Source organism: Chiloscyllium punctatum, chromosome 33, assembly GCF_047496795.1.
Source record: "Chiloscyllium punctatum isolate Juve2018m chromosome 33, sChiPun1.3, whole genome shotgun sequence".
NCBI classification, from domain to species: domain Eukaryota; kingdom Metazoa; phylum Chordata; class Chondrichthyes; order Orectolobiformes; family Hemiscylliidae; genus Chiloscyllium; species Chiloscyllium punctatum.
The window spans coordinates 11,207,225-11,229,733 of record NC_092771.1 but is presented as its reverse complement, the minus strand read 5'-3'; the positions used below and the strand labels follow the sequence as shown (position 1 = coordinate 11,229,733).

At 43.6% G+C, this 22,509-nt stretch overlaps 1 protein-coding gene across 2 annotated transcripts in view; it reads left to right on the top strand.

Annotated features, from left to right (window-relative positions):
- Positions 1–7,339: 7,339 nt before the first annotated feature.
- ulk3 (unc-51 like kinase 3) overlaps positions 7,340–22,509 on the top strand; it is a 55,435-nt gene continuing 40,265 nt past the window's right edge. Inside the window, exons 1-5 of one of the 2 annotated variants that reach the window (XM_072552964.1) lie at positions 7,340–7,568; positions 11,881–12,021; positions 15,423–15,543; positions 17,096–17,200; positions 18,367–18,510. In XM_072552964.1, the coding sequence (XP_072409065.1) occupies positions 7,470–7,568; positions 11,881–12,021; positions 15,423–15,543; positions 17,096–17,200; positions 18,367–18,510 (610 nt within the window). In that variant the 5' untranslated portion in view covers positions 7,340–7,469. The remainder of the gene's footprint in view (positions 7,569–11,880; positions 12,022–15,422; positions 15,544–17,095; positions 17,201–18,366; positions 18,511–22,509) is intronic. The other variant, XM_072552965.1, reaches the window with a different exon arrangement.

Below are 22,509 nucleotides of genomic sequence, written 5' to 3'. Positions count from 1 at the left end.
TTCCAGTAGTTCTTTTGACTCTTCAGACCAAATGTTTTCTAGAATGGAACTTTTTTTGATAAGAGCTGATGCACCTTCCTGTTGAGTGAAATGTTCAATTCCATGAATGGACTGATCTGAAAAGTATGAATTTGACTGTCTTGAACCCTGATCCTGAGAAGAACCTCCTGAATGTTTGATCTGAGCTCCTTGATTTGAATGATTGTAAACTCCATTCAGTGATTTCATGCGTGCAATCTTTAGAACAGAGTCACTTGACATCCAGCTCCTCTTCACTGAAGCCTGGAACTTGCTATAGATTTGAATATAGCAAATTGAACAATTGTTGAAAATCTTGATCAGGTTCTTGGCATCTCCAATACCTACTGTGAAGCTGACTACGGTCAGTAGTACTGTATAGGTCTGTGCATTCATCTTACAATTAGAGGTTGTGATATTTTGATATTCTTGTTTGAAGTATTTAATTTGTTTTCAGAAGTTGGTTCCCTTTTGGGTACTGTTGGCCTTTTCTCCTCATTCAATCCTATTCCAGTTACAAATTCTGCAACAAAGAATTCATTTGTAATAAGGACTATTGATAAGGGAGTGAAATGTTCCTAGGTGCTGCATGGGAGCAGAAGCCAAATGTGACCAGCAGTGAAATGTTGGCTTGCATGCAGCTCTATGCAAAGATAGACTAATAAGCTTCTCAAAGGAGAAAACTAAGGTAGACAAGGTTTTTAGAGGGAGAATTTCAGGGCTTACAGTGGATATAATTTGAAGGCACAGCTACTGATTGAGCAATGAAAATCAGGCGATGTGCACCAAGCCACAATTGAAATGCAGAAATGAGGGGTTTACAATTGGAGGAAAAGGGTAAGACAGTGTGATTTGAAAGACCAGAATGAGAATTTTGTGATGGTGAAATCCTTTTGATATTTGTAGTGAGAATCAAATAGTTATTGTATAGTGTTCATGCCTTCTTTTTCTATCTGGTTAATATTTATGTTTTAAAAGTACATTGAACATATTCACAAGAGGATGCTAGTGACTGATTTACTGTGATCGCCAGAGGCCTGTTTATCAAGCCAGGTCCCACTCTTGGATCTGACTTCTCAAGATGAGGTCATTGGTCCAATTGGAGAACAGTATCCTTCAATGTTTAGGTGTAAGGGAGAGGACTAGTTCTGAAATGGTATGGATGTACAAACATTAAAAACACTACTCGAATATCTGAATCACTAGAACTGTTCTGATATGAGTGACTCGTCTCAAATTCAGCCAGGCCAGTCCATCTTTATGCTTCAATGTAGTTATTTCTCAACCTGAAAATCTTAAGATCTCAGCAAGAGGTTTGTTCAACTTGTCTGCTCATGCCAGAGTTTCACTTTCTATCAGGGAGCAAAGTATATAAGCCAATCCATTCCCATCTCCCTGTGAGGTGTATTGTAATTGGATCAACGACTCTAGGTTACCTGAAGTTAGGTATAAGTAGGACATAATGATAAAACCCCACGTTAAACTATTGTTTATTCTGATCCATGATGTCATGAATCAAACTAAATTTATAAATCTGAAATAATAATAATAATGTGACAGTTACTCAGGTCAGGTAGCATCTATGGAAAGAAGCAGCAAATGTTTAGAGCATGAAGAACTGCACTTCATTTTATAGTCTTTGGGAGCCAACATTTGAATCCAAAACTCCAGACTGCTCAGTCTGCTGCCTTAATTATACCTATCTGCCATTGTATCTTGGTTGCTCTTCAGAAAGCCAATATATTTTTGACAGTCCACTGATCATCATTTAACACCTATCTTCCATCAGCACAATTCCTTTTGCTACCATTAGTGTTCCCTTTGTCTTCTGCTCATGGTGTACTTGTCGTCATTTTCACTCAGTCCTTCTCTTTTGTCAACAACATTGCTACCATAATTTTCCAGCTTTTTCAGTTGTGAAGAGGATATGAATGTTGAAAAGTTAACTTTGCTTTTTCTCTTAGATGCTGCCAAAGCTGTTGAATTTCTCTAGCAGAGTCTTTTTTATTTCTGCAGTAAACAGAAATGATCAATAATGATATTGGGGAATATTATTTACCCATGAATTGTTTGGAAATGTTAGAGTTAGGGGAATTACTGAAGTACATTCAGGAGAGCTTACTTGTTCAACCATAGATGGGAGGCATTGCTGGATCTGGAGATGGGAAAGTACCTGGACTAAATGGACCAAGTGTCTGGAGGGAAGCTCCTGGGTCATTAGCAATGGAGGAAAAACCAGCAGAAATTCTAAATTGGGAGAGGCCATTTTCAATATAAGGATCTGACAGGATAAAGTGGAACCAGAAGAGTAACAGATAAATCTATAATGGAATGATGGGGGATCTTGGAGATACATCAGGAACAGTCTAGGAATTCAAGCAAGAGTAGTGAAATGGGATTGAAAAAGCTTGGCTAATGAGGGGGTCACAAAAAGGAGGGTGCATGTTACTTGTCAAATAGATTCTTTTAAGTGAGAACCAGGTCATGTGCAATAGGTTGAGGGGTGGGTGTAGAGGGAATTAAGACTGTCAAAGGGAGAGTATGAGAATAGAATGGTAGTCAACATAAATGTGAATAAAATTATTCTAACCAGTAAGTGAAAAGTAAGCAAACTGCTTTTTTTAAAAATGGAGTAGGTACCAAGTGTTATCAATATTTTACAATTGACTGCTGAGATGTTATTACCCACCTTTGGATCAGATTGCCTGTATAACTTGGCCTTCTGGCTCAGCAGTAGGCACACTACCATATGCCTAGAAGGACCGGGCAGCAAGGCTAAAATATATTGAGCTATTTTTATATTAAGAACGAGGATTCTGACAAAAAATTGGTAGTAGTGACACTGGATGCAATGGAAATAGAATTGAATGGGTGGAAATCCTGAAAAGACTGACTGTGGTTTGTAAGATAGATATAAGTGTTGATGTCAGAAGGGCTTTTCTTTATCTTTTAATCTTTCCTGAACTAGAATATCCAATTTCCCCATTCTCCCCAAGTCTAAAAGTGCATAGGGACTATCCCCACAACTTCAGCCTACATAGTTCATGGCTGTTGACTAACTCAGTTTGCTGGTTTGTGACGCTAAGTGGGTTCCGTTCCCACATTGAGATTACCATGAAAGACTAACCTTCTCAATATGAATGGTGCAGTGATCCTTCAATTAGATGACTGACAACAGCTTAATGAGAGCTGTCCTGTGGTTCTAGCATGCCTGGCAACTTTACGAGCTGGTTAATTCAGTTGGCTTGACAGCTGGTTTGCAATCTGGAGAGATGTCCACAGAATGGGTTCAATTCTTGCACCAGCTGACTTTGCTATGAAGGACGCTTGCTCAACCTTTCCCCTCACCTGAGCCATGGTGACCCTCTAACACCTGTCATATCTGCCTAAGAAGAGTGTGGTCTTATGGTCTCCTAAGATATGGTAATGTCACACTGTCAATGATTAAACTGAATAATCTGGGGTTTTGGAATTTGTTGTGAGATATTTGTTTGGGGTAAAGGGGAGAGAATTTCTGGCAACATTTCTGGAGGGGGAAAGAGAATTAGTTGATGTTTCAAATTCCATTTGACTTGTATAAATTAATCTCATTGTAGCATGCAGAATAAAATTTGAACTTCTTCCAACATTGGAAGAAAGAGAAACCAATTCAATAGTCTGTAATATGATGTAAGTCGGTGGATTTGGCAGATAGAATTCAATATAGAATTGAAGGGGGAGGTGATGGCCATGGCCTAGTGATACTATTGCTGGCCCACATGACAGTCTGGGGACTCTGCTTTGACTCCTGTCACAGTGCTGTGGGATATCGGTAAATTAATGTTACTTTGTAAAATGGAATTGCAGAAGTAACATGAACTCACACCAGTGTGTAATTGTTTTAGCTACGAGCTGAGTCAACAAGAATGGAAACTATGTGGAGGAAATATATAATTGTTTTTGTATTAGCTAAAACTGTATGTCAGAATGAAATGTGACTGCAAAATAATGGTAGACATTACAGGCAAGTAGATAAGATGTTGTGAGGGGATGAAGTTAAGCTAGATACGCCTGTACAAACAGTAGGTATAAACATCTGTTTCCCACTTTTACAGAGACAGAGGAACAAACCCCAATTAAAAGGGTCATAGGGATCAGAATGGCCTCGGGAAAGGCACAGATGAAGGGGGTAGATAATGAAGAAAGAATGTGCCTAACAATGACCAACAGCAGGATGAGGTCAAATGGCCTTGAGGCCAGAAATAAGCATTTTGTCACAGATAAGGCAAGAGATAAACAGGGGTAATGGGGGCCGGTCTTAGGGAAGTGGAAGATGTAAACGGGAGGAGCAGTGTAAAACAAAAAAATCAAATCATATAAATGTTGTGTATGAATTGAATTTGGTGTGTGTATGTCCTCTACCTAATAGACACTGGACATCATACCCACTTGCAAGTGTAAAATAAATGACACTACTGATTCAGATCTAGTCTCGGACTGAAATTATTGAAGTGAGTGGGCTTTGTTTCTCAGTGCGATGATGGAATTTGAATTCAATAAATACCTGGAATTGGAAGACTAATAATTGTAATGGACCAGGCCAGCTGCCCCTTTTCCCCAAACCAAGCATTTCAAGAAAGTAGCCTAGACCCTAAATTTGCTAGTTGTTTTAAGCAGGCATGCAGCTGATATTCCAGGACTGATGCAGCTGATATTCCAGGACTGATACAGCTGGTCAAACTACTTATTTTTAAACGAAACAATTTATTTCCAAGATTACCAAATGAAACCCATTCAAAAGAGAACAGAATACCAAATAACCCATCTAAAAACCCAACAGGTCTTCCCCACTTAATGACTTTGTTCCAGATACTTGTCACAATCCGCCTAAACACCCCTTGGCACAAAATGTAAAATCAACCACTGGGTCTTGCAGGAGAAGAGTCAGAGTGGTTCAGCATGGACCTGCTTCTTTGGGGTCCAGGAGCTTCACAACTGCCTGACTGCTTTCAGTGAACAATCAAATCAAATCAAACCAAACTAAACCAGAGGAAAGCTGAGCTGGGAGAACTGGCCACTCACCTTTTCATTGCATAAGTGTTTTTTTTTCCTAAAACACGAAAGCCTTTTTCCTGAGCCAGTATAGTTTAGCTAAACCCCTCCAAGCCCAGACTTTTCAGAACCTGTGTTTTTAACGATGACCTGAGGGGAAAAACAAGCCAAGGACAACAAAATCTTGTTAAAGGAGCAATAGCATAACATGATGACTATGAATCCATTGTCAGGAAAAACCCATCTGGTTCACTAATGCCATTTAGGGAAGGCAGCTACCATCCTTACCTAGTCTAGCCTACATGTAACTCCAGACTCACTACAATGTGGTTCACTGGACAATTAGGGATGGGTAAGACATGCTACCTGGTGAGCAATGCCCTCATCCTGTGAATAAATAAATTAATGAAGGTATAGTTTTAAACAGCATAACAAGGGATGTGAGCACCTCAATCTCTGAAGATGGTAGGACATAACAAGGGATGTGAGCACCTCAATCTCTGAAGATGGTAGGACATATTGAAAGTAAAGCACCTGGCATTTGCAACTGGAGATAATAAGCACAAATGTTTATTTAAAAAATTGCAAGGTCCTCACTAGAGCATTACATCCAATTCTAATCTGCAATTTAGGAAGGATGGGAAGGTCCTTGAGATGGTGTGGAGAAAATTTACCAGAGTAGTCCCAGGGATTTTTGTGAATCATGGAATGTTTGAGATTTTAGGTTAGTTCAGAGATATTTGGGAAGAGTATTCCAAAGAATTTTTTAAAAAATGGTATTAACAACATGTGTGTGTGTTGCTGGCTGGGCCATAGTTTATTCACTATTTCCTAATTACCCAGCGGACAGTTAAGTGTGGATCTGGAGTTATATAGTTTTTTAGACCAGGTTCCTTTCTTAAAGGGTATTATTTGACGAGGGGGTTTTCCTGACAATCGGCAGATTCTTAATTTCAGATTTTTATTGAATTCAGATTCCACCTCCATCAGCCATAATCCGATTTGAACTGAGGTCGCCATAACATTACCTGGGTTTCTGGATTGATAGTTCAGTAGTAATACCACGAGACCGTCACTTCCCATTTGATTGAGGTGTACAAGACTTCTGACAAGCTTGATGTAAAGGACTGAACTCTTCCCTCTTGACCAATAGTACAAGGACTAGGGAACACCACTTTAAGATTTCAATTAAAAAATGCAAGAGAAAGCAAAGAAGATTGTTTTTCCCATAGCAAACTGTAATTATCAGGAACTCCTGGCCCATGGGATGGTGGAAACAGAAACAATGATTTGAAAGAAACTAGATGTGCAATTGTGGGATAGAAAACTTAACAGGGCTACAGGGATAGAGTACAGGAAAATGAACTGACTAAATTACTCCCTTGGGGAGTCAGCAAGGGCTGAATGGACTCCGGTGCTGTCAAAGACTCTTGCAACATTAAAACAAACAACTGGGGATCTGAAACGAAACAAATTGCTGGAGCAACTCAGCCGGTTTGGCAGTATCATTGAGAAGAAAGCAGAGTTAGCTTTTCGAGTTGTCTACGTTTCACTACCACCTTGAAGGAGCAACGCTCCAAAAGCTAGTGCTTCCAAATAAACCTGTTGGACTATAACTTGGTGTTGTGTGATTTTTAGCTTTACTTTTCCGAAACGTTAACTCTGCTTTCTTCCCATAGATGCTGCCAAACCTGCTGAGTTTCTCCAGCAGTTCGTTTTTGAGCAAGTGAAATTAATACTGCTATTATACATGCTTAACCCAGAGATTATGTTAATATTTTACAAAGGATTCGTTTGTTTTAAATCTTTGACGGTATCACACCCAGTGAGTGACAATACACCTCCCAAGAGCGCACTTCTTTAACAGGAACGAAATTGTTAAATCAGATAATGACGCCCTAAGGTCTTTGGTTCAAACCCGATCTCTGCCGAATGTCCTCTAATTTGTTTTTCTCGACTGAAGTTGCAAAATATTACACCTTTGCATCGCGAAAAAAAAATTGCAGCTGTGCACAACGAACAAAAAAAATGCATTACTGGTTCCAGCTTTGCGTGGTAAATTCTGCAGCAAACATCCGGAATTTAAATTGCACAACGCAAATTGAGAAGCGTGCCGCAAAACAGAAAATGTGACGAAAGATAGACGTCGCATTTGAGAGAATTAAACGCAACATTCTTCAGTGTAGTAAATGCAGTTGCATGTTTATTGCAAGCAGTGTGCCTTTAATCGCAATTTCCAGCCCCCCGGAAGCATTTCTTTCTCAGAGAAGGAAGTTGCTGTTGGTGTCGGGGTGACTGGGATCAGTTTGCAAAGTGAAGGTGGTGGGTGGAGTTTGAGGATTAACCTCTGGTTTGAGTTCTCTACCTTCCCTCCCTTTGTATTTCGGTCGGTCTCGAACCCCCTTGAATGGAGCTGCTGGATGGCGTCTGGCTGCGCTCCACCCAAACTAGAGGAGTTCATTCTCACAGAGAAACTGGGCAGTGGTACCTACGCCACTGTATACAAAGCCTACAGAAAGGTGAGCAGTTTTTAATCAGGCAGGGAGTTTGTGCAGCGGCACCTGTGTCACAGGTGAGAACCGAGTCAGGACATCAGTGCTGAAGATGAGAGATTGGTAGGAAGACATCTGTTTGTATAACTTAAAGACATCTGTGCCAGAGATTAGAGATTGGTACGGGTGACTTCAGATATATCAGCAGTGCGAGGAGTGAGTGTGTTTATTGCACCTGTGCCACAGGCCAGAGATTGGTCAGGGCACCTGTGCCACAGGTGAGAGATTGATAGGGGCTTCAGTTTGTACAGCCAAAAGACATTTGTGCCAAAGATGAGCGAGACTGAGGGACACCTGCACCTATAACAACAGATCAAAAGATGAGAGCTTGGTCAGAGTGTTTGTGTCCAACCCAAAGGAAGGTGTGTGAGACTGGTAAGGCCACCTGTGTGTACAACCTACATGCACCTGTATCACAGGTGAGAGTCTGGTAGAGGCACCTGTATCACTTAAGTTATTTCCATTTATTTGTCCCCCTTTGGTGTTGATCTAGTATTTTTAAAAGTACTTCTCAACTGGTCTACTACTGGGATGGAACGGGGCATGTGGGATCTCTTTACCTGCTTAGGATCTGAAAGCCCCCACAGTGTTTTATGTAGAAAAATTGGCTAGCACCACCAAAGCTTAATTGTGTTTTCATCTTGTTCATGGGCCTTGTATCTTGCTGTGTGTATATTGCCAGAATAACTTGTTCGCTGTCTGTGAAGTAATTTGGGCAATCCTGAGGATGTGAAAAGCGCTATATTAGTGCAGGGTCTTTTGTGTCTTGCTTGTCCTAATGGCCTGAATTAAAGTGAAGTTCTGATCTATGTTTATTTCATCTATGCTGTTTAAAACTTTAAATTGACCCTAACTCTCCTTTAAACTGTCCAACCTGACGATGGTATCAGACTGTGAATGGCCCTGTCTGCTTCAGTCAAACACATGCTGAAGTATAAATTGACTTGGTATCTTCAGCATTGTGCAGTTCTGCTTTGAACCTGGTAATAGAGTCAAACAGCATGGAAACAGACCCTTTGGTCTAACCAGTCCATGCCAACCATAATCCCAAATTAAACCAGTCCCACCTGCCTGCGCTTGGCCATTATCCCTCCAAACATTTATTGTTATGTACCTTAACTAAATGACTTTTAAACATTGTAAACATACCCATATCCACCACTTCTTTTGGAAGTTCATTCCACACATGAACCACTTTGAGTTTTTAAAAAAAAAATTGTCCCTCATGTCTTTTTAAAATTTTTCTCCTTAAAAATATGCCCCCAGTCCTGAAACACCCTACCCTAGGGAAAAGATATCTACCATTCTTCTTATCTATGTCCCTCATTATTTTATAAATATCTACAAGGTCAACCCTCAACCTCCTATGGTCCTATTAAACATGTCCCAACTTCTCCTTATAACTTAAAGTCTCTATCCTGGCAACATCCTGGTAAATTTTTTCTGAACTGTCCTCAGTTTAATAATATTCATCCTCTAACAGGGTGCCCAGAACTGGATACAGTACTCTAGAAGAGGCCCCACCAACATCCTGTACAATCTCAACAAAACGTCCGAACTCCTGTACTGAAAGGTCTGAGCAATAAAGGCAACTGTACTAAATGCATTTTTAACCACCCTGTCTACATGTCATGCAAACTTCAAAGGATTATGTACCTGAACCCCTAGGTCTCTCTGTTCTACAATACCCGAGGCCCTACTTTTAATTGTATGATCGTTTAAAATATATTGGTAATAGCTGAGAGAATAGAAAAGAGTATTTTGCATTCATCTGAAACTTCAGGATGTCCCAAACAGCTTTATACTAAAATATTTATGACATTTTCATGGCAAATGATGAATATTGGCCTTGACACCGTGGAAAGATCTATCATGCCCTTGACAATGTCTTGTGGGACCTTCTTGCAGGCAATTGAGAAAGTAAACATCTCATTTGAAAACTGGCATTGCTGCAGTGCTGCTGCCTAGATTGAAAGTAAACCAAACCCTTCTGTCAACAGGCCATGGGCCACACTGCATCTGTGAATACAAACAGAGTTAAGGTTTCTGGATTGCAATGAAACTTTCAGTTCAATGTATAAGGGGATATCAGCTCTGACGAAAGGTCGCTCCACGTGCAATTTTTAACTGTTTCTCTCTCCACAGATGCAACCAGATCTGCTGAGTTTCTCCAGCATTCTCTGTCTTTAGTTCTGATTTCTGCAATCCTGTGCTTTAGTGTTACTGCAGCCTAGATTATTTGGAATGGGATTTGAACTGGTGATCTCCTGATTCAGAAATGGAGAGCACTGCCTATTGAACTTCTAACCAGGAACTTTTTTTTTATTCCTGTGGGGACACGCACTATAAAGGTGATGATCGGTGCTGTGTTTCAGAATATTATTTCATTTTTTTCATGTGATGTGTACTTTGCTGGCAAGGCCAGCATTTTTTGCCCGTCCCTGTTTGGCCTTGAACTGAGTGGTTTGCTCACCTATTTCAGAGGGTAGTTAAAAGCAACCGCCTGGCTGTGAAGTTACATCTAGGCCAGACTGGGTAAGGGCAGCAGAAGAACACTAGTGAATCTAACACCATCAGTTATAGTTGTTTTGGTCACTATTACGGAGAGTGGTCATACAGTATAGAAACAGACCCTTAAGTCCAACCAGTCCATGCTGACCGTAATCCCAAACTAAACTAGCCCTGCCTGCCTGCGCTTGGCCCATATCCCTCCAAACATTTCTCAGCATGGATGAGGTGAAGCAAAGGGTCTTTTTCTGGGCTGTATGACACTATCCAGCCTCTCCTTATAACTCAAACCCTTCTTCCCCAGCAACACCCTGGCAAATCTCTTCTGAATCATCTCTGGCTTCAGACCCTTGCTTAATATAACAGGAAGACCAGGACTGGACACAGGTTGATATTCTACCATTTTATTAATTGAACTTAAATTCCACCAGTATTTGAACCCAAGTCCCCAGAGCATTTGCCTAAACCTCTGGGTGCCATAAACCAATAATATTGCCACTACACCATCACCTCCCTGTTAGACAATGGACAATAGGTGCAGGAGTAGGCCATTCTGCCCTTCGAGCCTGCACCACCATTCAGTATGATCATGGCTGATCATCCTTAATCAGTATCCTGTTCCTGCCTTATCTCCATAACCCTTGATTCCACAATCCTTGATAGCCCTATCCAACTCTTTCTTAAATGAATCCAGAGACTGGGCCTCCACTGCCCTCTGGGACAGAGCATTCCACATAGCCACCACTCTCTGGGTGAAGAAGTTTCTCCTCATCTCTGCCTAAATGGTCTACCCCGTATTTTTAAGCTGTGTCCTCTGGTTCGGCACTCACCCATCAGCGGAAACATGTTTCCTGCCTCCAGAGTGTCCAATCCTTTAATAATCTTATACATCTCAATCAGATCCCCTCTCAGTCTTCTAAACTCAAGGGTATACAAGCCCAGTCGCTCCAGTCTTTCAGTGTAAGGTAATCCCGCCATTCCAGGAATTGACCTCGTGAACCTATGCTGCACTCCCTCAATAGCCAGAATTTCTTTCCTCAAATTTGGAGACCAGAACTGCACACAATACTCCAGGTGTGGTCTCACCAGGGCCCTGTATAGCTGCAGAAGAACCTCTTTGCTTCTATACTCAATCCCTCTTGTTATGAAGGCCAGCATGCTATTAGCCTTCTTCACTACCTGCTGTACCTGCATGCTTACCTTCATTGACTGGTGTACAAGAACACCCAGATCTCTTTGTACTGCCCCTTTACCTAAATTGATTCCATTTAGGTAGCAATCTGCCTTCCTGTTCTTGCCACCAAAGTGAATAACCATACATTTATCCACATTAAACTGCATCTCCCATGCGTCTGACCATTCACCTAATTTGTCCAGGTCACCCTGTAATCTCCTAACATCCTCATCACATTTCATCCTGCCACCTAGCTTAGTAACATCAGCAAATTTGCTAATGTTATTACTAATACCATCTTCTATATCATTAACATATATTGTAAAAAGCTGCGGTCCCAGTACTGATCCCCACGGTACCCCACTGGTCACTGCCTGCCATTCCAAAATGGAGCCGTTTATCATTACTTTTGTTTCCTATCAGCCAATCAACTGATTGTTAGTGCAAATAGTGATAAATGGGCACACATCTTGACTGTGATAATTTGCACCAATGTAAGGATGCTTTCATTGTTCCTCATCGCAAGTGCATCTCACTCGCACAGTCGCTCTAAGCTGAAACTGTTCCTCTAAAGTGGTTCCCGCTGTATTCCAACAGGTGAACAGTCGCGAGGTCGTGGCCATTAAGTGTGTGAGTAAAAAAAGTTTGAACAAAGCCTCGGTGGAGAACCTGCTGACTGAGATCGAAATCTTGAAGACGGTCAGGCATCCTCATATCGTGCAGCTGAAGGATTTTCAAGTGTGTATGAGCAGAGTCTGAAAGTGGATATCTTTATAAAACTAACAGGGCTGGATAAGTAACTTCACTCACCAACACAGGGATTCCATCACCTTTCCTCTGAGCTTCTCTCAAGAGTGGCCTTAACATTGCAGAGGCTGTTTGACTTGCTGAATATTGACAACTTGTTTCTATCTGATTTCCAGTGGCATTTTGTTTCTCATGTATGTGTGTGAGAAAGGCAGTCGGTGTGTCTGACAGTGTCAATGTACCTTTGTCTGTCTGACTTGGCTGTTTTGTCTATGTGTTCATGTGTTTTGGCTGTGAATATGGTGCTCTCTCTCTCGTGCACACACACACACACACCCCTTTGCTGCAATCTTGAGGTTATAACAAGAGGCATAGATAGTGGATGTGATGTTTTTGGATTTCCAGGAAGCTATTGCTGAAGTCCCACATATTAGAAGCAAGTGTGTAAGATCGAAGCACATGGAATGGGGTGAAGTAGCAACAGGGATTGGGAATTGGTTAGCAGGCAGGGACCTGAGAATGGGAATAAATAAGGGTGGGTTCGGAGTGATTTGATTTATTACCATCATGTGTACCAAGGTGCAGTGAAAAGTGTTGTCTTTCGTACTTTACAGGCAGATCACACGATACAAGTGCATTAGGTAACCGAACAGAGTAAAGGATACAATGTTACAGTCACAGACAAGGTGCAGAAAGAGATTAACATTAAAGAGGACCATTCAAAAATCTGATAACAGCGGGGAAAGAAGCTGTTCCTGAATTGATCTGTACGTGTATACAAACTTTTATATCTTCTGCCTGACAGAAAAGGGTGGAAGAGAGTATACCCAAGGTGCGAAGGGTCTTTGATTATGTTGGTTGCTTCTGCAAGGCAGTGGGAAGTGTAGATGAAGTGAATGGATGGGAAGCTGGTTTGCTTAGTGGACTGGGCTGTGTTCACAGCTCTCTGTAGTTTCTTTCGGTCTTACAAAAAGCAGTGGAAGTGGAGTGGAAAGCAGTGATCGTGAATTATTACAGGGATCAGTAATTGTTTCCAGCTATTCACTATATAATTTAATGAATTGCATGAAGGTATTAAATTTGGTATTTCCAAGTTTGCTGATGATATAAAACTAGAAGGAATTTGAGAAATGAGGCAGAAGTGAAGAGGCTTCAAGGTAACTTCAACAAATTGGGTGAGTGGGCAGATGTAGTATATTGCAGCTAAGTGTGAAGTAATCCACTTTGGTATGGAAAAGAGAATAAGCATATTATTTAAACAATGATTGACACTTCTCAGTCTATCACTGTAAAAAAGAGAACCGGTACACCAGTCAGTGCAAGCAGACATGCAGATGGAACAAGCAGTTAGGAAGGTCAATAAAATGTTGGCCTTCTTTGCCAAGGGATTGGAGTTCAGGAGCAAGGAAGTTGTCATACAGCTGTGCAGGGCTTAGGTAGAACCACGCCTGGGGTATTGTGTGCCATTATAGTCGGCATGGACTGTTTGGACCAAAGGATCTGTTTCCCTGCTGTATGACTCTTAGTGAAATATATAAGATTCGGACAGGGCTGCACAAACGGAATACTTGGATGATGTTCCCTTGATAGGGAGCTGGAGTGGGGGAATTTCTGGAACAAGGGGTCACAGTCTTGGATTATGGGATATTTGTTACTGAAATGATAATTGTTTTTCACTCAGAAGGTAGTGAACGGTGTTATTTTACCCCACAGAAGGCAATGGAGGGAAAAGAACAGCAGCACAGTGGCTCAGTGGTTAGCACTGCTGCCATACAGCAGCAGGGACTGGGGTTCAAATCCACCCTTGGATGAATGACTGTGTGGAGTTCGCACATTCTCCCCGTGTCTGCGTGGGTTTCCTCCGGATGCTCTGGTTTCCTCCCACAGTCCAAAGATGTGCAGGTTAGGTGGATTGACCATGCTAAATGGCCCAGTGTTCAGATATGCAGGTAAATGTGGGGTTACACGAATAAGATGAAAGGCTCTTTGGAAGTTTGGTACAGACTCAACAGGCCAAGTGGCCTCTTTCCATACTGTAGGGGATTCTATTCTATTACTCACTGAATATATTTAAGAAATAAATTGATTCTGAAATACAAAAGGTGTCAAGGGATATGAGGAGGGGGATTGTATTGAGATAGGAAATCAGCCATGATCATATTGAATGGTAGAGCAGGCTCAGTGGACCAGAAAGTCTCTTGTTGCTTCTATTTTGTACGCCTTTGTCTTGTCTGCACCGTCATCTGTGCATGTGTTTGTGTGTTACTGCGTGTGTGTCTTGGCTGTGTTGTGGGGTGTGCGTGCGTGTGTGTGTGTGTGTTTTAGAGTCTTATGGTTGTGCTGTTGCCTTGATTGCGTTTGTGTCAGTGTGTGACTCTCTCTCTTGGTTGTGGTATTGGCTGTGTGTCAGTCTCTTATCTGTGTGTTTTTTTTTGAGCAGCAGTATTGCCTTTCCTACCATCTGGTCTGATCTGTGTTGGGGTTCCTTGTTGAAATGGGTTGAGGGAAATTGGAGACTGGCAGATTCTATCTCTGTCTCCCAACCACCATGTACACTCAGGAAAGAGTGACTGGGTGGTCCTTGATAAGTGGGGGCAGTGGCCATGACCGATGGGACACAGAAACCAATATTAAAGCCCTGGCCTATTCCTTGACCAACAATCAGAGACTTGAGTCGCCAACTTGGGTTGGGAGTGTTCCTGGAGGTTTTACTATGTGACCGCCTTCAGTACCTGGCCAGTTGGAAGAGGAACAGACTCTTTGATGAAATAGGGTTTTTTAACCCCTCCAACCTCCAATATTTTTACAATCAATAAACAAAATACTTCAGTATTCCAGCTAGAAAAATGTAGGTAATAGGTGGTAATCATCCACTGAAGTAATCTCTCATTGAGAATAATGGAATCGGAATGATCTCCTTGGTGGGCATTATGGTGGCTCAGTGGTTAGCACTGCTGCCTTGCAGCACCAAGGACCTGGGTTCAATTCTAGCCTTGGGCAACAATCTGCATATTCTCCCAGTGTCTGCGTCGGTTTCTTCCCACGGTCCAAAGATGCATGGGTTGGCCGTGCTAAATGCGGGGTTACAGAGATAGGGTTGCGGGAGTGGGTCTACGTGGGCTGCACTTCAGAAGGTTGATGCAGACTCGATGGGGCGAACAGCCTCTTTCCAAACTGTAGGGATCCTATGATTCTCTGTCACTGCCCTGTGTGAGTCAGAGGGGTCCAGACCATAACCAGGGGGCCCTTCCCTTCCTCGCGGAATAGTTTGGGAATATTCCGAGTAGCCGGACATTCCGGTTTGTGGAGATGTGGGGTTCGGTGAGGTGGAGATATTATCGGCTTCTGGTTGCAGTCGTTTCTAACGTGCGGTTTGACCTTGACCCTAACAGTGGGACAGCGAGAACATTTACCTGATCATGGAATTCTGTGCTGGCGGCGATCTCTCCCACTTCATCCGCACTCGCAGGGCACTTCCCGAAGGAGTGGCCAGGCGCTTTCTGCAGCAGCTGGGTAAGAGGCCACGGGAGCTGGGTTGCCATATTGCCTTTCCCATCCACTGCATGTTCCAGAGTGCTTCATGGGCAATGAGAGCATCAGCTTCCCCCTGGCTCGGAGGGTAGCACTCCTCATTGGAAGTTGAAGGTTGAGAGTTCAACTCCCACTCCAGAGGTGTGAGCAGAAAACTGCAGCTGACACTATCATGCCAGCACTGAGGGAGTGCTGCACTGTTGGAGGTGCCATCTTTCGAAACTCTCACCTCCAATAGAGGTAAAAGATCCCACCAAAACGTGAGAAGAGCTGTCGTGGCAAATATTCTTTGGTACCTGTCAACGAAAAAGGTTTATATTTCTCCAACACAGGGTGGTGCAGAGGCTCAGTGGTTAGTACTGCTGCCTTACAGCACCAGGGACCCAGTTTCGATTCCACCCTTGGGCGACTGTGAAGTTTGCACATTCTCCCCATGTCTGCACGGACCGCGTCCAGGTGCTCTGCTTTCTTCCCACCATCCAAAGAAATGCAGGCTACGTGGGTTAGCCATGGGAAATGCAGGGTTACAAGGGTACGGGGGGAGGGTGTCTGGGTGGGATGCTCTTTGGAGGGTCAGTGTGAACTCGATGGGCCAAATAGCCTGCTTCCACACTTTAGGAATTCTATGATCCATCCCTCAATCAATCTGACTACATTAGAAGTTCACGTTATCCCCATATTGCTGTATGTGGGATCTTGCTATGTGTATATTGATGTTTCCTACTGACTTCAAAATGGTAGTTCCACCGGATTGATGTTCCCATGAAGCTCCTACCCTCAGGCGGAACCACCACCAATCACTTCTTTTGCCTAAGAGAGCAGCTCAATGGTCCTCTGGGACTGTGGTGACTTTGCTGTAACCTTTACACACTTCAAACGCACCTCATTTGCTGTAAAGCACTTTGGGATGTGAAAGTTGCTATATAAATGCAGTTAGTTCTTTTTTTCTTTTGGGAATGGCCATTAGATCCACATTCTGTTTGTACAGAGATTGGTCTGCCAATTATGTTAATGGAGGGATAAACATTAGCCTGGGATCCCTCAGAAGGACCCTGGTCACTGACAACCAGAAGCGGCAGATTCAAACCACTATAAATGCCGGAGGAAACATCACAGAAGTGCTTCACAGGAGGCTCCCAAGCACTGAGGATGTCACCTAGACAGGGGACGAAACGTCTGCAACACAAATTCCCAGCTCGGCGAACAGAACCACAACAATGACCCTAGTCCTATTTGGAATAGTACGATCTCCTTTACCTGCCTGAGCATTTAATGCCTCATTGCCTCTGACAGTGCAGCACTGTGCATTACTTCAGCTTTTCTGTTCTCATTTTAAGGCTTCTAGCAGTATACTGTATGCACCCAAATCAAGATTCATCTAAGATCTTTCTGAGCTCAGTGGGAGCCCCTGCATTAGCCTGTGAACTTTACAAAGGTGTTATTGTTAATGCTAGAAGTTACGAAAATGTTTACGGACTCCATGGATCTCTTTTCTCTTTTTCTTTCTTTCTTTCTCCCTCACCACCCCTCTCAGCATCAGCTCTCCAGTACCTCCATGAGCGAAACATCTCTCACCTCGATCTGAAACCACAGAACATTCTGGTCAGTTCCCGGAGCACCCCTCACCTCAAACTTGCTGGTGAGTTAACTCGGGCTCTCCTCTATCCTACAGCCCTCCCCCCTACTCCCCACCCCCAACGCTGTATTTCCTAAATTGCAATGAAGGTCGGAGTTGAAAGCGAAGAAGGAGCTGCGTTTATATAGCACCTTCTGCCATCTCACAATGCCCACATCCTGAAGATATGGGTTTAAATCCATGATAGTAGAATGTTAATTCAATCAGTAACTCTGGAATTGAATTCCAGATTGATCTTAAAAACCCACCTGCTTCACTAGTGTCCTTTTAAGGATGGAAATCTGCTGTCCTTACCCAGCCTGGCCTATACGTGACTCCAGACTTGGTGGTTGATTCTCACCTGCCCTCTGAAGGGGCTTGCTGGGGCAGTTAAAGGGGGCGGACTGCTAACGCTGGCCTTGCCAGTGACAGCCATATCCTGTCAAACTATAAACAAACTGGTCAGGACACCAGGGAAAACTGACCTCCGAGTGACCGTGGGAGGATGTACGTTGTCCCGATGGGGCAGATGGGATCTGGGTTTAACATCTCATTTGAAACAACATTTCTAAACGATAAACCTTGTGTCATCAGCAACTGGAAGTCTCTCAGAACCAGATTCACTTGCCCTCTGCCCCCCCCCTCCCCCTCCCCCTTCCCCTCCCCCTCTCTCTGCCCTCCCATCTGATCTCCCCACCCCTCCTTTTGCCAATCTCTCCTGCCAGCCCTCTTGCTCCAACCCTCTCTCCCTCCACCCACTTCCCACTCTTCTCTCCCTTTGCCTTTTCTCCCATTGCTCTGGTCCCCCTCATTCCACCCCCTCCTTTTGCTTTGCCCCTTTCCTCCCTCCATCCCCCTCTGCTTCTGCCCTCCTTTCTGTCCCCTCTCTTGCTCCACCCCTCTCTCACCCCACCCCTCTATCTTTCCATCTCTCTCTCTCCTGCCACCTCACTCCCTCCCTCTGCCTCTTTTTTTTGTTAACCTCTTCGATGGGTCATTTGTCACAGTATCTCCTTAGGTGGCCCGCTGTGTGATAACCCTCCAGGGAAACAACATTGAAGGCACTATGTAAATGCAATCGCGTGTTCTTACGCTGCATCCGTGCAGCGCTTGTGTCAAGAATGAAAACTGCTCTCCCCTTTTTGGAAGGTGCCACCCAGTGATAATCTGGTTCCTTGTGTCTGCTGCAGATTTTGGCTTTGCTCAGCACATGTCCCCTTGGGACGAGAAGCACGTTCTGCGTGGATCCCCACTCTACATGGCACCGGAGATGGTGTGTCGCCAACAGTACGATGCTCGCGTGGATCTGTGGTCAGTGGGCGTCATCCTGTACGGTGAGTCCGCGATGTCGGCTGGCACTTCATGGGCCAGGGGAAGGGGGAATTCTGGTGAGGTCCCATCACCCCAGAGGGTCCTCCGTTTAAAAGTGTCCGAGTGCAACAGGAATAGAGATTCCTGGTTTCAGCTTTACACAAAGACTCATTACAGAAAAGGTGTGATTGAACGAAAGAGGGAACAGGGGAGCACCACAGCTATTGAAGGGAAGATTTTCAGATGGGGGGCGCTGAGGGGAGATTCGATTGAGATGTACAAACTTGAGAGGGGTCTGGGATAAAAGTTGCCATAGTTCTTACCAGATCATCCATCTTCTTTCTCTCTCATTACCGACGACTGTTGGTGATTTAAGTTGAGGGTCATCATGCCTCGGGTGAGGGAAGAGGTTGAGAAGGAGAGTCCTTCGAGGTAACCTCAGCTGGTCTGGTATTATGAAGTGGATACCTATTTAAAGTCAGGAAATGTATTAAAGAAAAAGAGAGATCCTATAAAGTGGCCAAGAGCAGTGGGAAATCAGAAGATTGGGAAGGCTACAAAAACAAACAGAGGATAACAAAGAGAGTAATAAGAAAGAAGAGGATCAAATATAAAGGTAGGCTAGCCAGTAATATTAGAAATGATAGTAAAAGTTTCTTTCAATAAATAAGAAACAAACGACAGGCAAAAGTAGACATTGGGCCACTTCAAACTGATGCTGGAAGCCTAGTGATGGGAGATAAGGAAATAGCAGGAGAACTTAACAAGTACTTTGTGTCACTTTTCACAGTGGAAGACATGAGTAATATCCCAACAATTAAAGGGAGTCAGGGGGCTGAGTTGAGTATGGTTGCCATTACAAAAGAGATAGTGCTAGAAAAGCTAAAAAGTCTTAAAATTGATAAATCTCCTGGCCCCGATGGGATACATCCTAGAGTTCAGAGAGAGGTGGCTGAGGAAATAGCAGAGGCATTGGTTGAGATCTTTCAAGAGTCACTGGAGTCAGGGAAAGTCCCGGATGATTGGAAGATCGCTGTTGTAACCCCATTGTTCAAGAAAGGATTGAGACAAAAGATGGAAAATTATAAGCCAATTAGCCTAACCTCGGTTGTTGGTAAAATTCTAGAATCCATCATTAAGGATGAGGTTTCTAAATTCTTAGAAGAGCAGAGTCTTATTAGAACAAGTCAACATGGATTTAGTAAGGGGAGGTCATGCCTGACAAACCCGTTGGTATTCTTTTGAAGAGGTGACAGGTAGGTTAGACCAGGGAAGCCCAGTGGATGTGGTCTATCTAGACTTCCAAAAGGCCTTTGATAAGGTGCCACATGGGAGGCTGCTGAGCAAGGTGAGGGCCCATGGTGTTCAAGGTGAGCTACTGGTATGGATTGAGGATTGGCTGTCTGACAGAAGGCAGAGAGTTGGGATAAAAGGTTCTTTTTCAGAATGGCAGCCAGTGACGAGGGGTTCAGTGTTGGGGCCACAGCTGTTCACGTTATATATTAATGATCTGGTTGAAGGGACTGGGGGCATTCTAGCGAAGTTTGCAGATGATACGAAGTTAGGTGGACAGGCAGGTAGTACTGAGGAAGTGGGGAGGCTGCAGAAGGATCTAGACAGTTTGGGAGAGTGGGCCAGGAAATGGCTGATGGAATTCAACGTGAACAAATGCGAGGTCTTGCACTTTGGCAAAAAGAATAAAAGCACAGACTACTTTCTAAATGGTGAGAAAATTCGTAAAGCCAAAGTACAAAGGGATCTGGGAGTGCTAGTCGAGGATTCTGTAAAGGTCAACATGCAGGTTGAGTCCGTGATTAAGAAAGTGAATGCAATGTTGTCACTTATCTCAAGAGGGTTGGAATATAAAAGCACCGTTGTGTTACTGAGATTTTATAAAGCTCTGGTTAGGCCCCATTTGGAGTACTGTGTCCAGTTTTGGTCCCCACATCTCAGGAAGGACATACTGGCACTGGAACGTGTCCAGCGGAGATTCACACGGATGATCCCTGGAATGGTAGGTCTAACATATGAGGAACGGCTGAGGATCCTGGGATTGTATTCATTGGAGTTTAGAAGATTAAGGGGAGACTTAATAGAAACGTACAAGATAATACATGGCTTGGAAAGGGTGGACACTAGGAAATTGTTTCTGTTAGGTGAGGAGACTAGGACCCATGGACACAGCCTTAGAATTAGAGGGGGTAAATTCAGAACAGAAATGCGGAGACATTTCTTCAGCCAGAGAGTGGTGGGCCTGTGGAATTCATTGCTGCGGAGTGCAGTGGAGGCCAGGACGCTAAATGTCTTCAAGACAGAGGTTGATAGATTCTTGTTGTGTCGAGGAATTAAGGGCTACGGGGAGAATGTGGGTAAGTGGAGTTGAAATGCCCATCAGCCATGATTGAATGGCGGAGTGGACTCGATGGGCCGAATGGCCTTACTTCCACTCCTATGTCTTATGGTCTTAATAGCAGTCAGTGAGTACTGCAGATGCTGGAGATTAGAGTCAAGATTAGAGTGGTGCTGGAAAAGCAGGTCAGGCAGCATCCGAGGAGCAGGAAAATCGACGTTTCGGCAAAAGCCCATCATCAGTGACTGGGTTGCCTAGATTTAAAATAATGGTGTGGTGGTGCTAGTGTTGGACTGAGGTGGGAAAGTTAAGCAGTCACCTGACACCAGGTTATAGTCCAAAAAGTTTTTTTGAAATCACAAGCTTTTGAAGCATTGTCCCTTTGTCAGTTGAAGTCTGACCTTCCAACTTCACCTGACGAAGGGGCAGTGTTTTGAAAGCTTGTGATTTCAAATAAACCTGAAGGACTATAACCTGGTGTCATGTGACTGCTGAAATTCAAATAATGTGTGGAAGGGAGAAAGGGAAGGTGTAGCGAAAGTGGTGGCATAGTGTCAACGTCACTGAGCTAGTAATCCAGAGCACCAGGCTAATACTCTGGGTTTGAATTCCATCACGGTATGAAATTTGAATTCAATTTGAAAATTCTGGAATAAAGAGCTGGTCTAATACAGACCATGAAACTGTCAATTGTTGTAAAAACCATCTGGTTTGTGCAGTTTTTTTTTTATTTCTGCAGGCAATGTGGGTGTCGCCTGCAAGGCCATTTTATACCTATCCCTCATTGGCCCTGGAGAGTCTCCCTGGGCCATTCAAAAGTCACCCTCATTGCTTTTGGTCTGGAGTCACATGTAGGTCAGACCAGGTGACGTTAGCGAGCCAAGGTTATGCCAAACAAGGAATTGATGAGACTAGCTTTCAATTCCAGATTTCGGGTATTGCATTTGAAGCCCATTAGTTGTCAATGGTGCAATTTGAATTGGCTTGTCCAGAACCTTATCCTGGCTCTTTGGGTTGCGAGACTACCCTCTTTTTTTTCTACTTTGAAGGCTCAATGGGGTTCTGTTCAAATAGGCTTTGTAAGAGAAAAGGAAGGTAAAGGGATTGCATAGTTTTGGGGTCCTGGGGGAGATTGGGAGAGGAGAGGGGGAAGGAAGGAGTGAAGAGCATGGAACACGTCAATGGTTTCTGACTGGATGGGAGGATCCTTTTGTAAAAAGAAACAATATAACAATTCAGGAGTAAGTGTCAAAGGTTACACTGAGCAATGGGGGTGGCACAATGGCTCAGTGGTTAGCATTGCTGACCCACAGTGCCGGGTACCCAGGTTCAATTCCAGCCTCTGGCGACTGTCTTTGTGGAGTTTGCACATTCTCCCCGTGTCTGTGTGGGTTTCCTCCGGGTGCTCCGGTTTCCTCCCACAGTCCAAAGATGTGCAGGTCAGGTGGAATGGCCATGCTGAATTACCTCGTAGCGTCCAGGGAGGTGCAGGATAGGTGGGTAAGCCATGGGAAATGAAGGTTTGCAGGGAGAGGGTTGGGGGTGATGGGGAGATGATCAGTGTGGACTCAATAGGCTGAATGGCCTGTTTCCATACGGTAAATATTCTACGATTCTATGAGATCTGTTGCCCTTACGTGGTCTGGCCTACTACCCAGGTCCCTATTGTAAT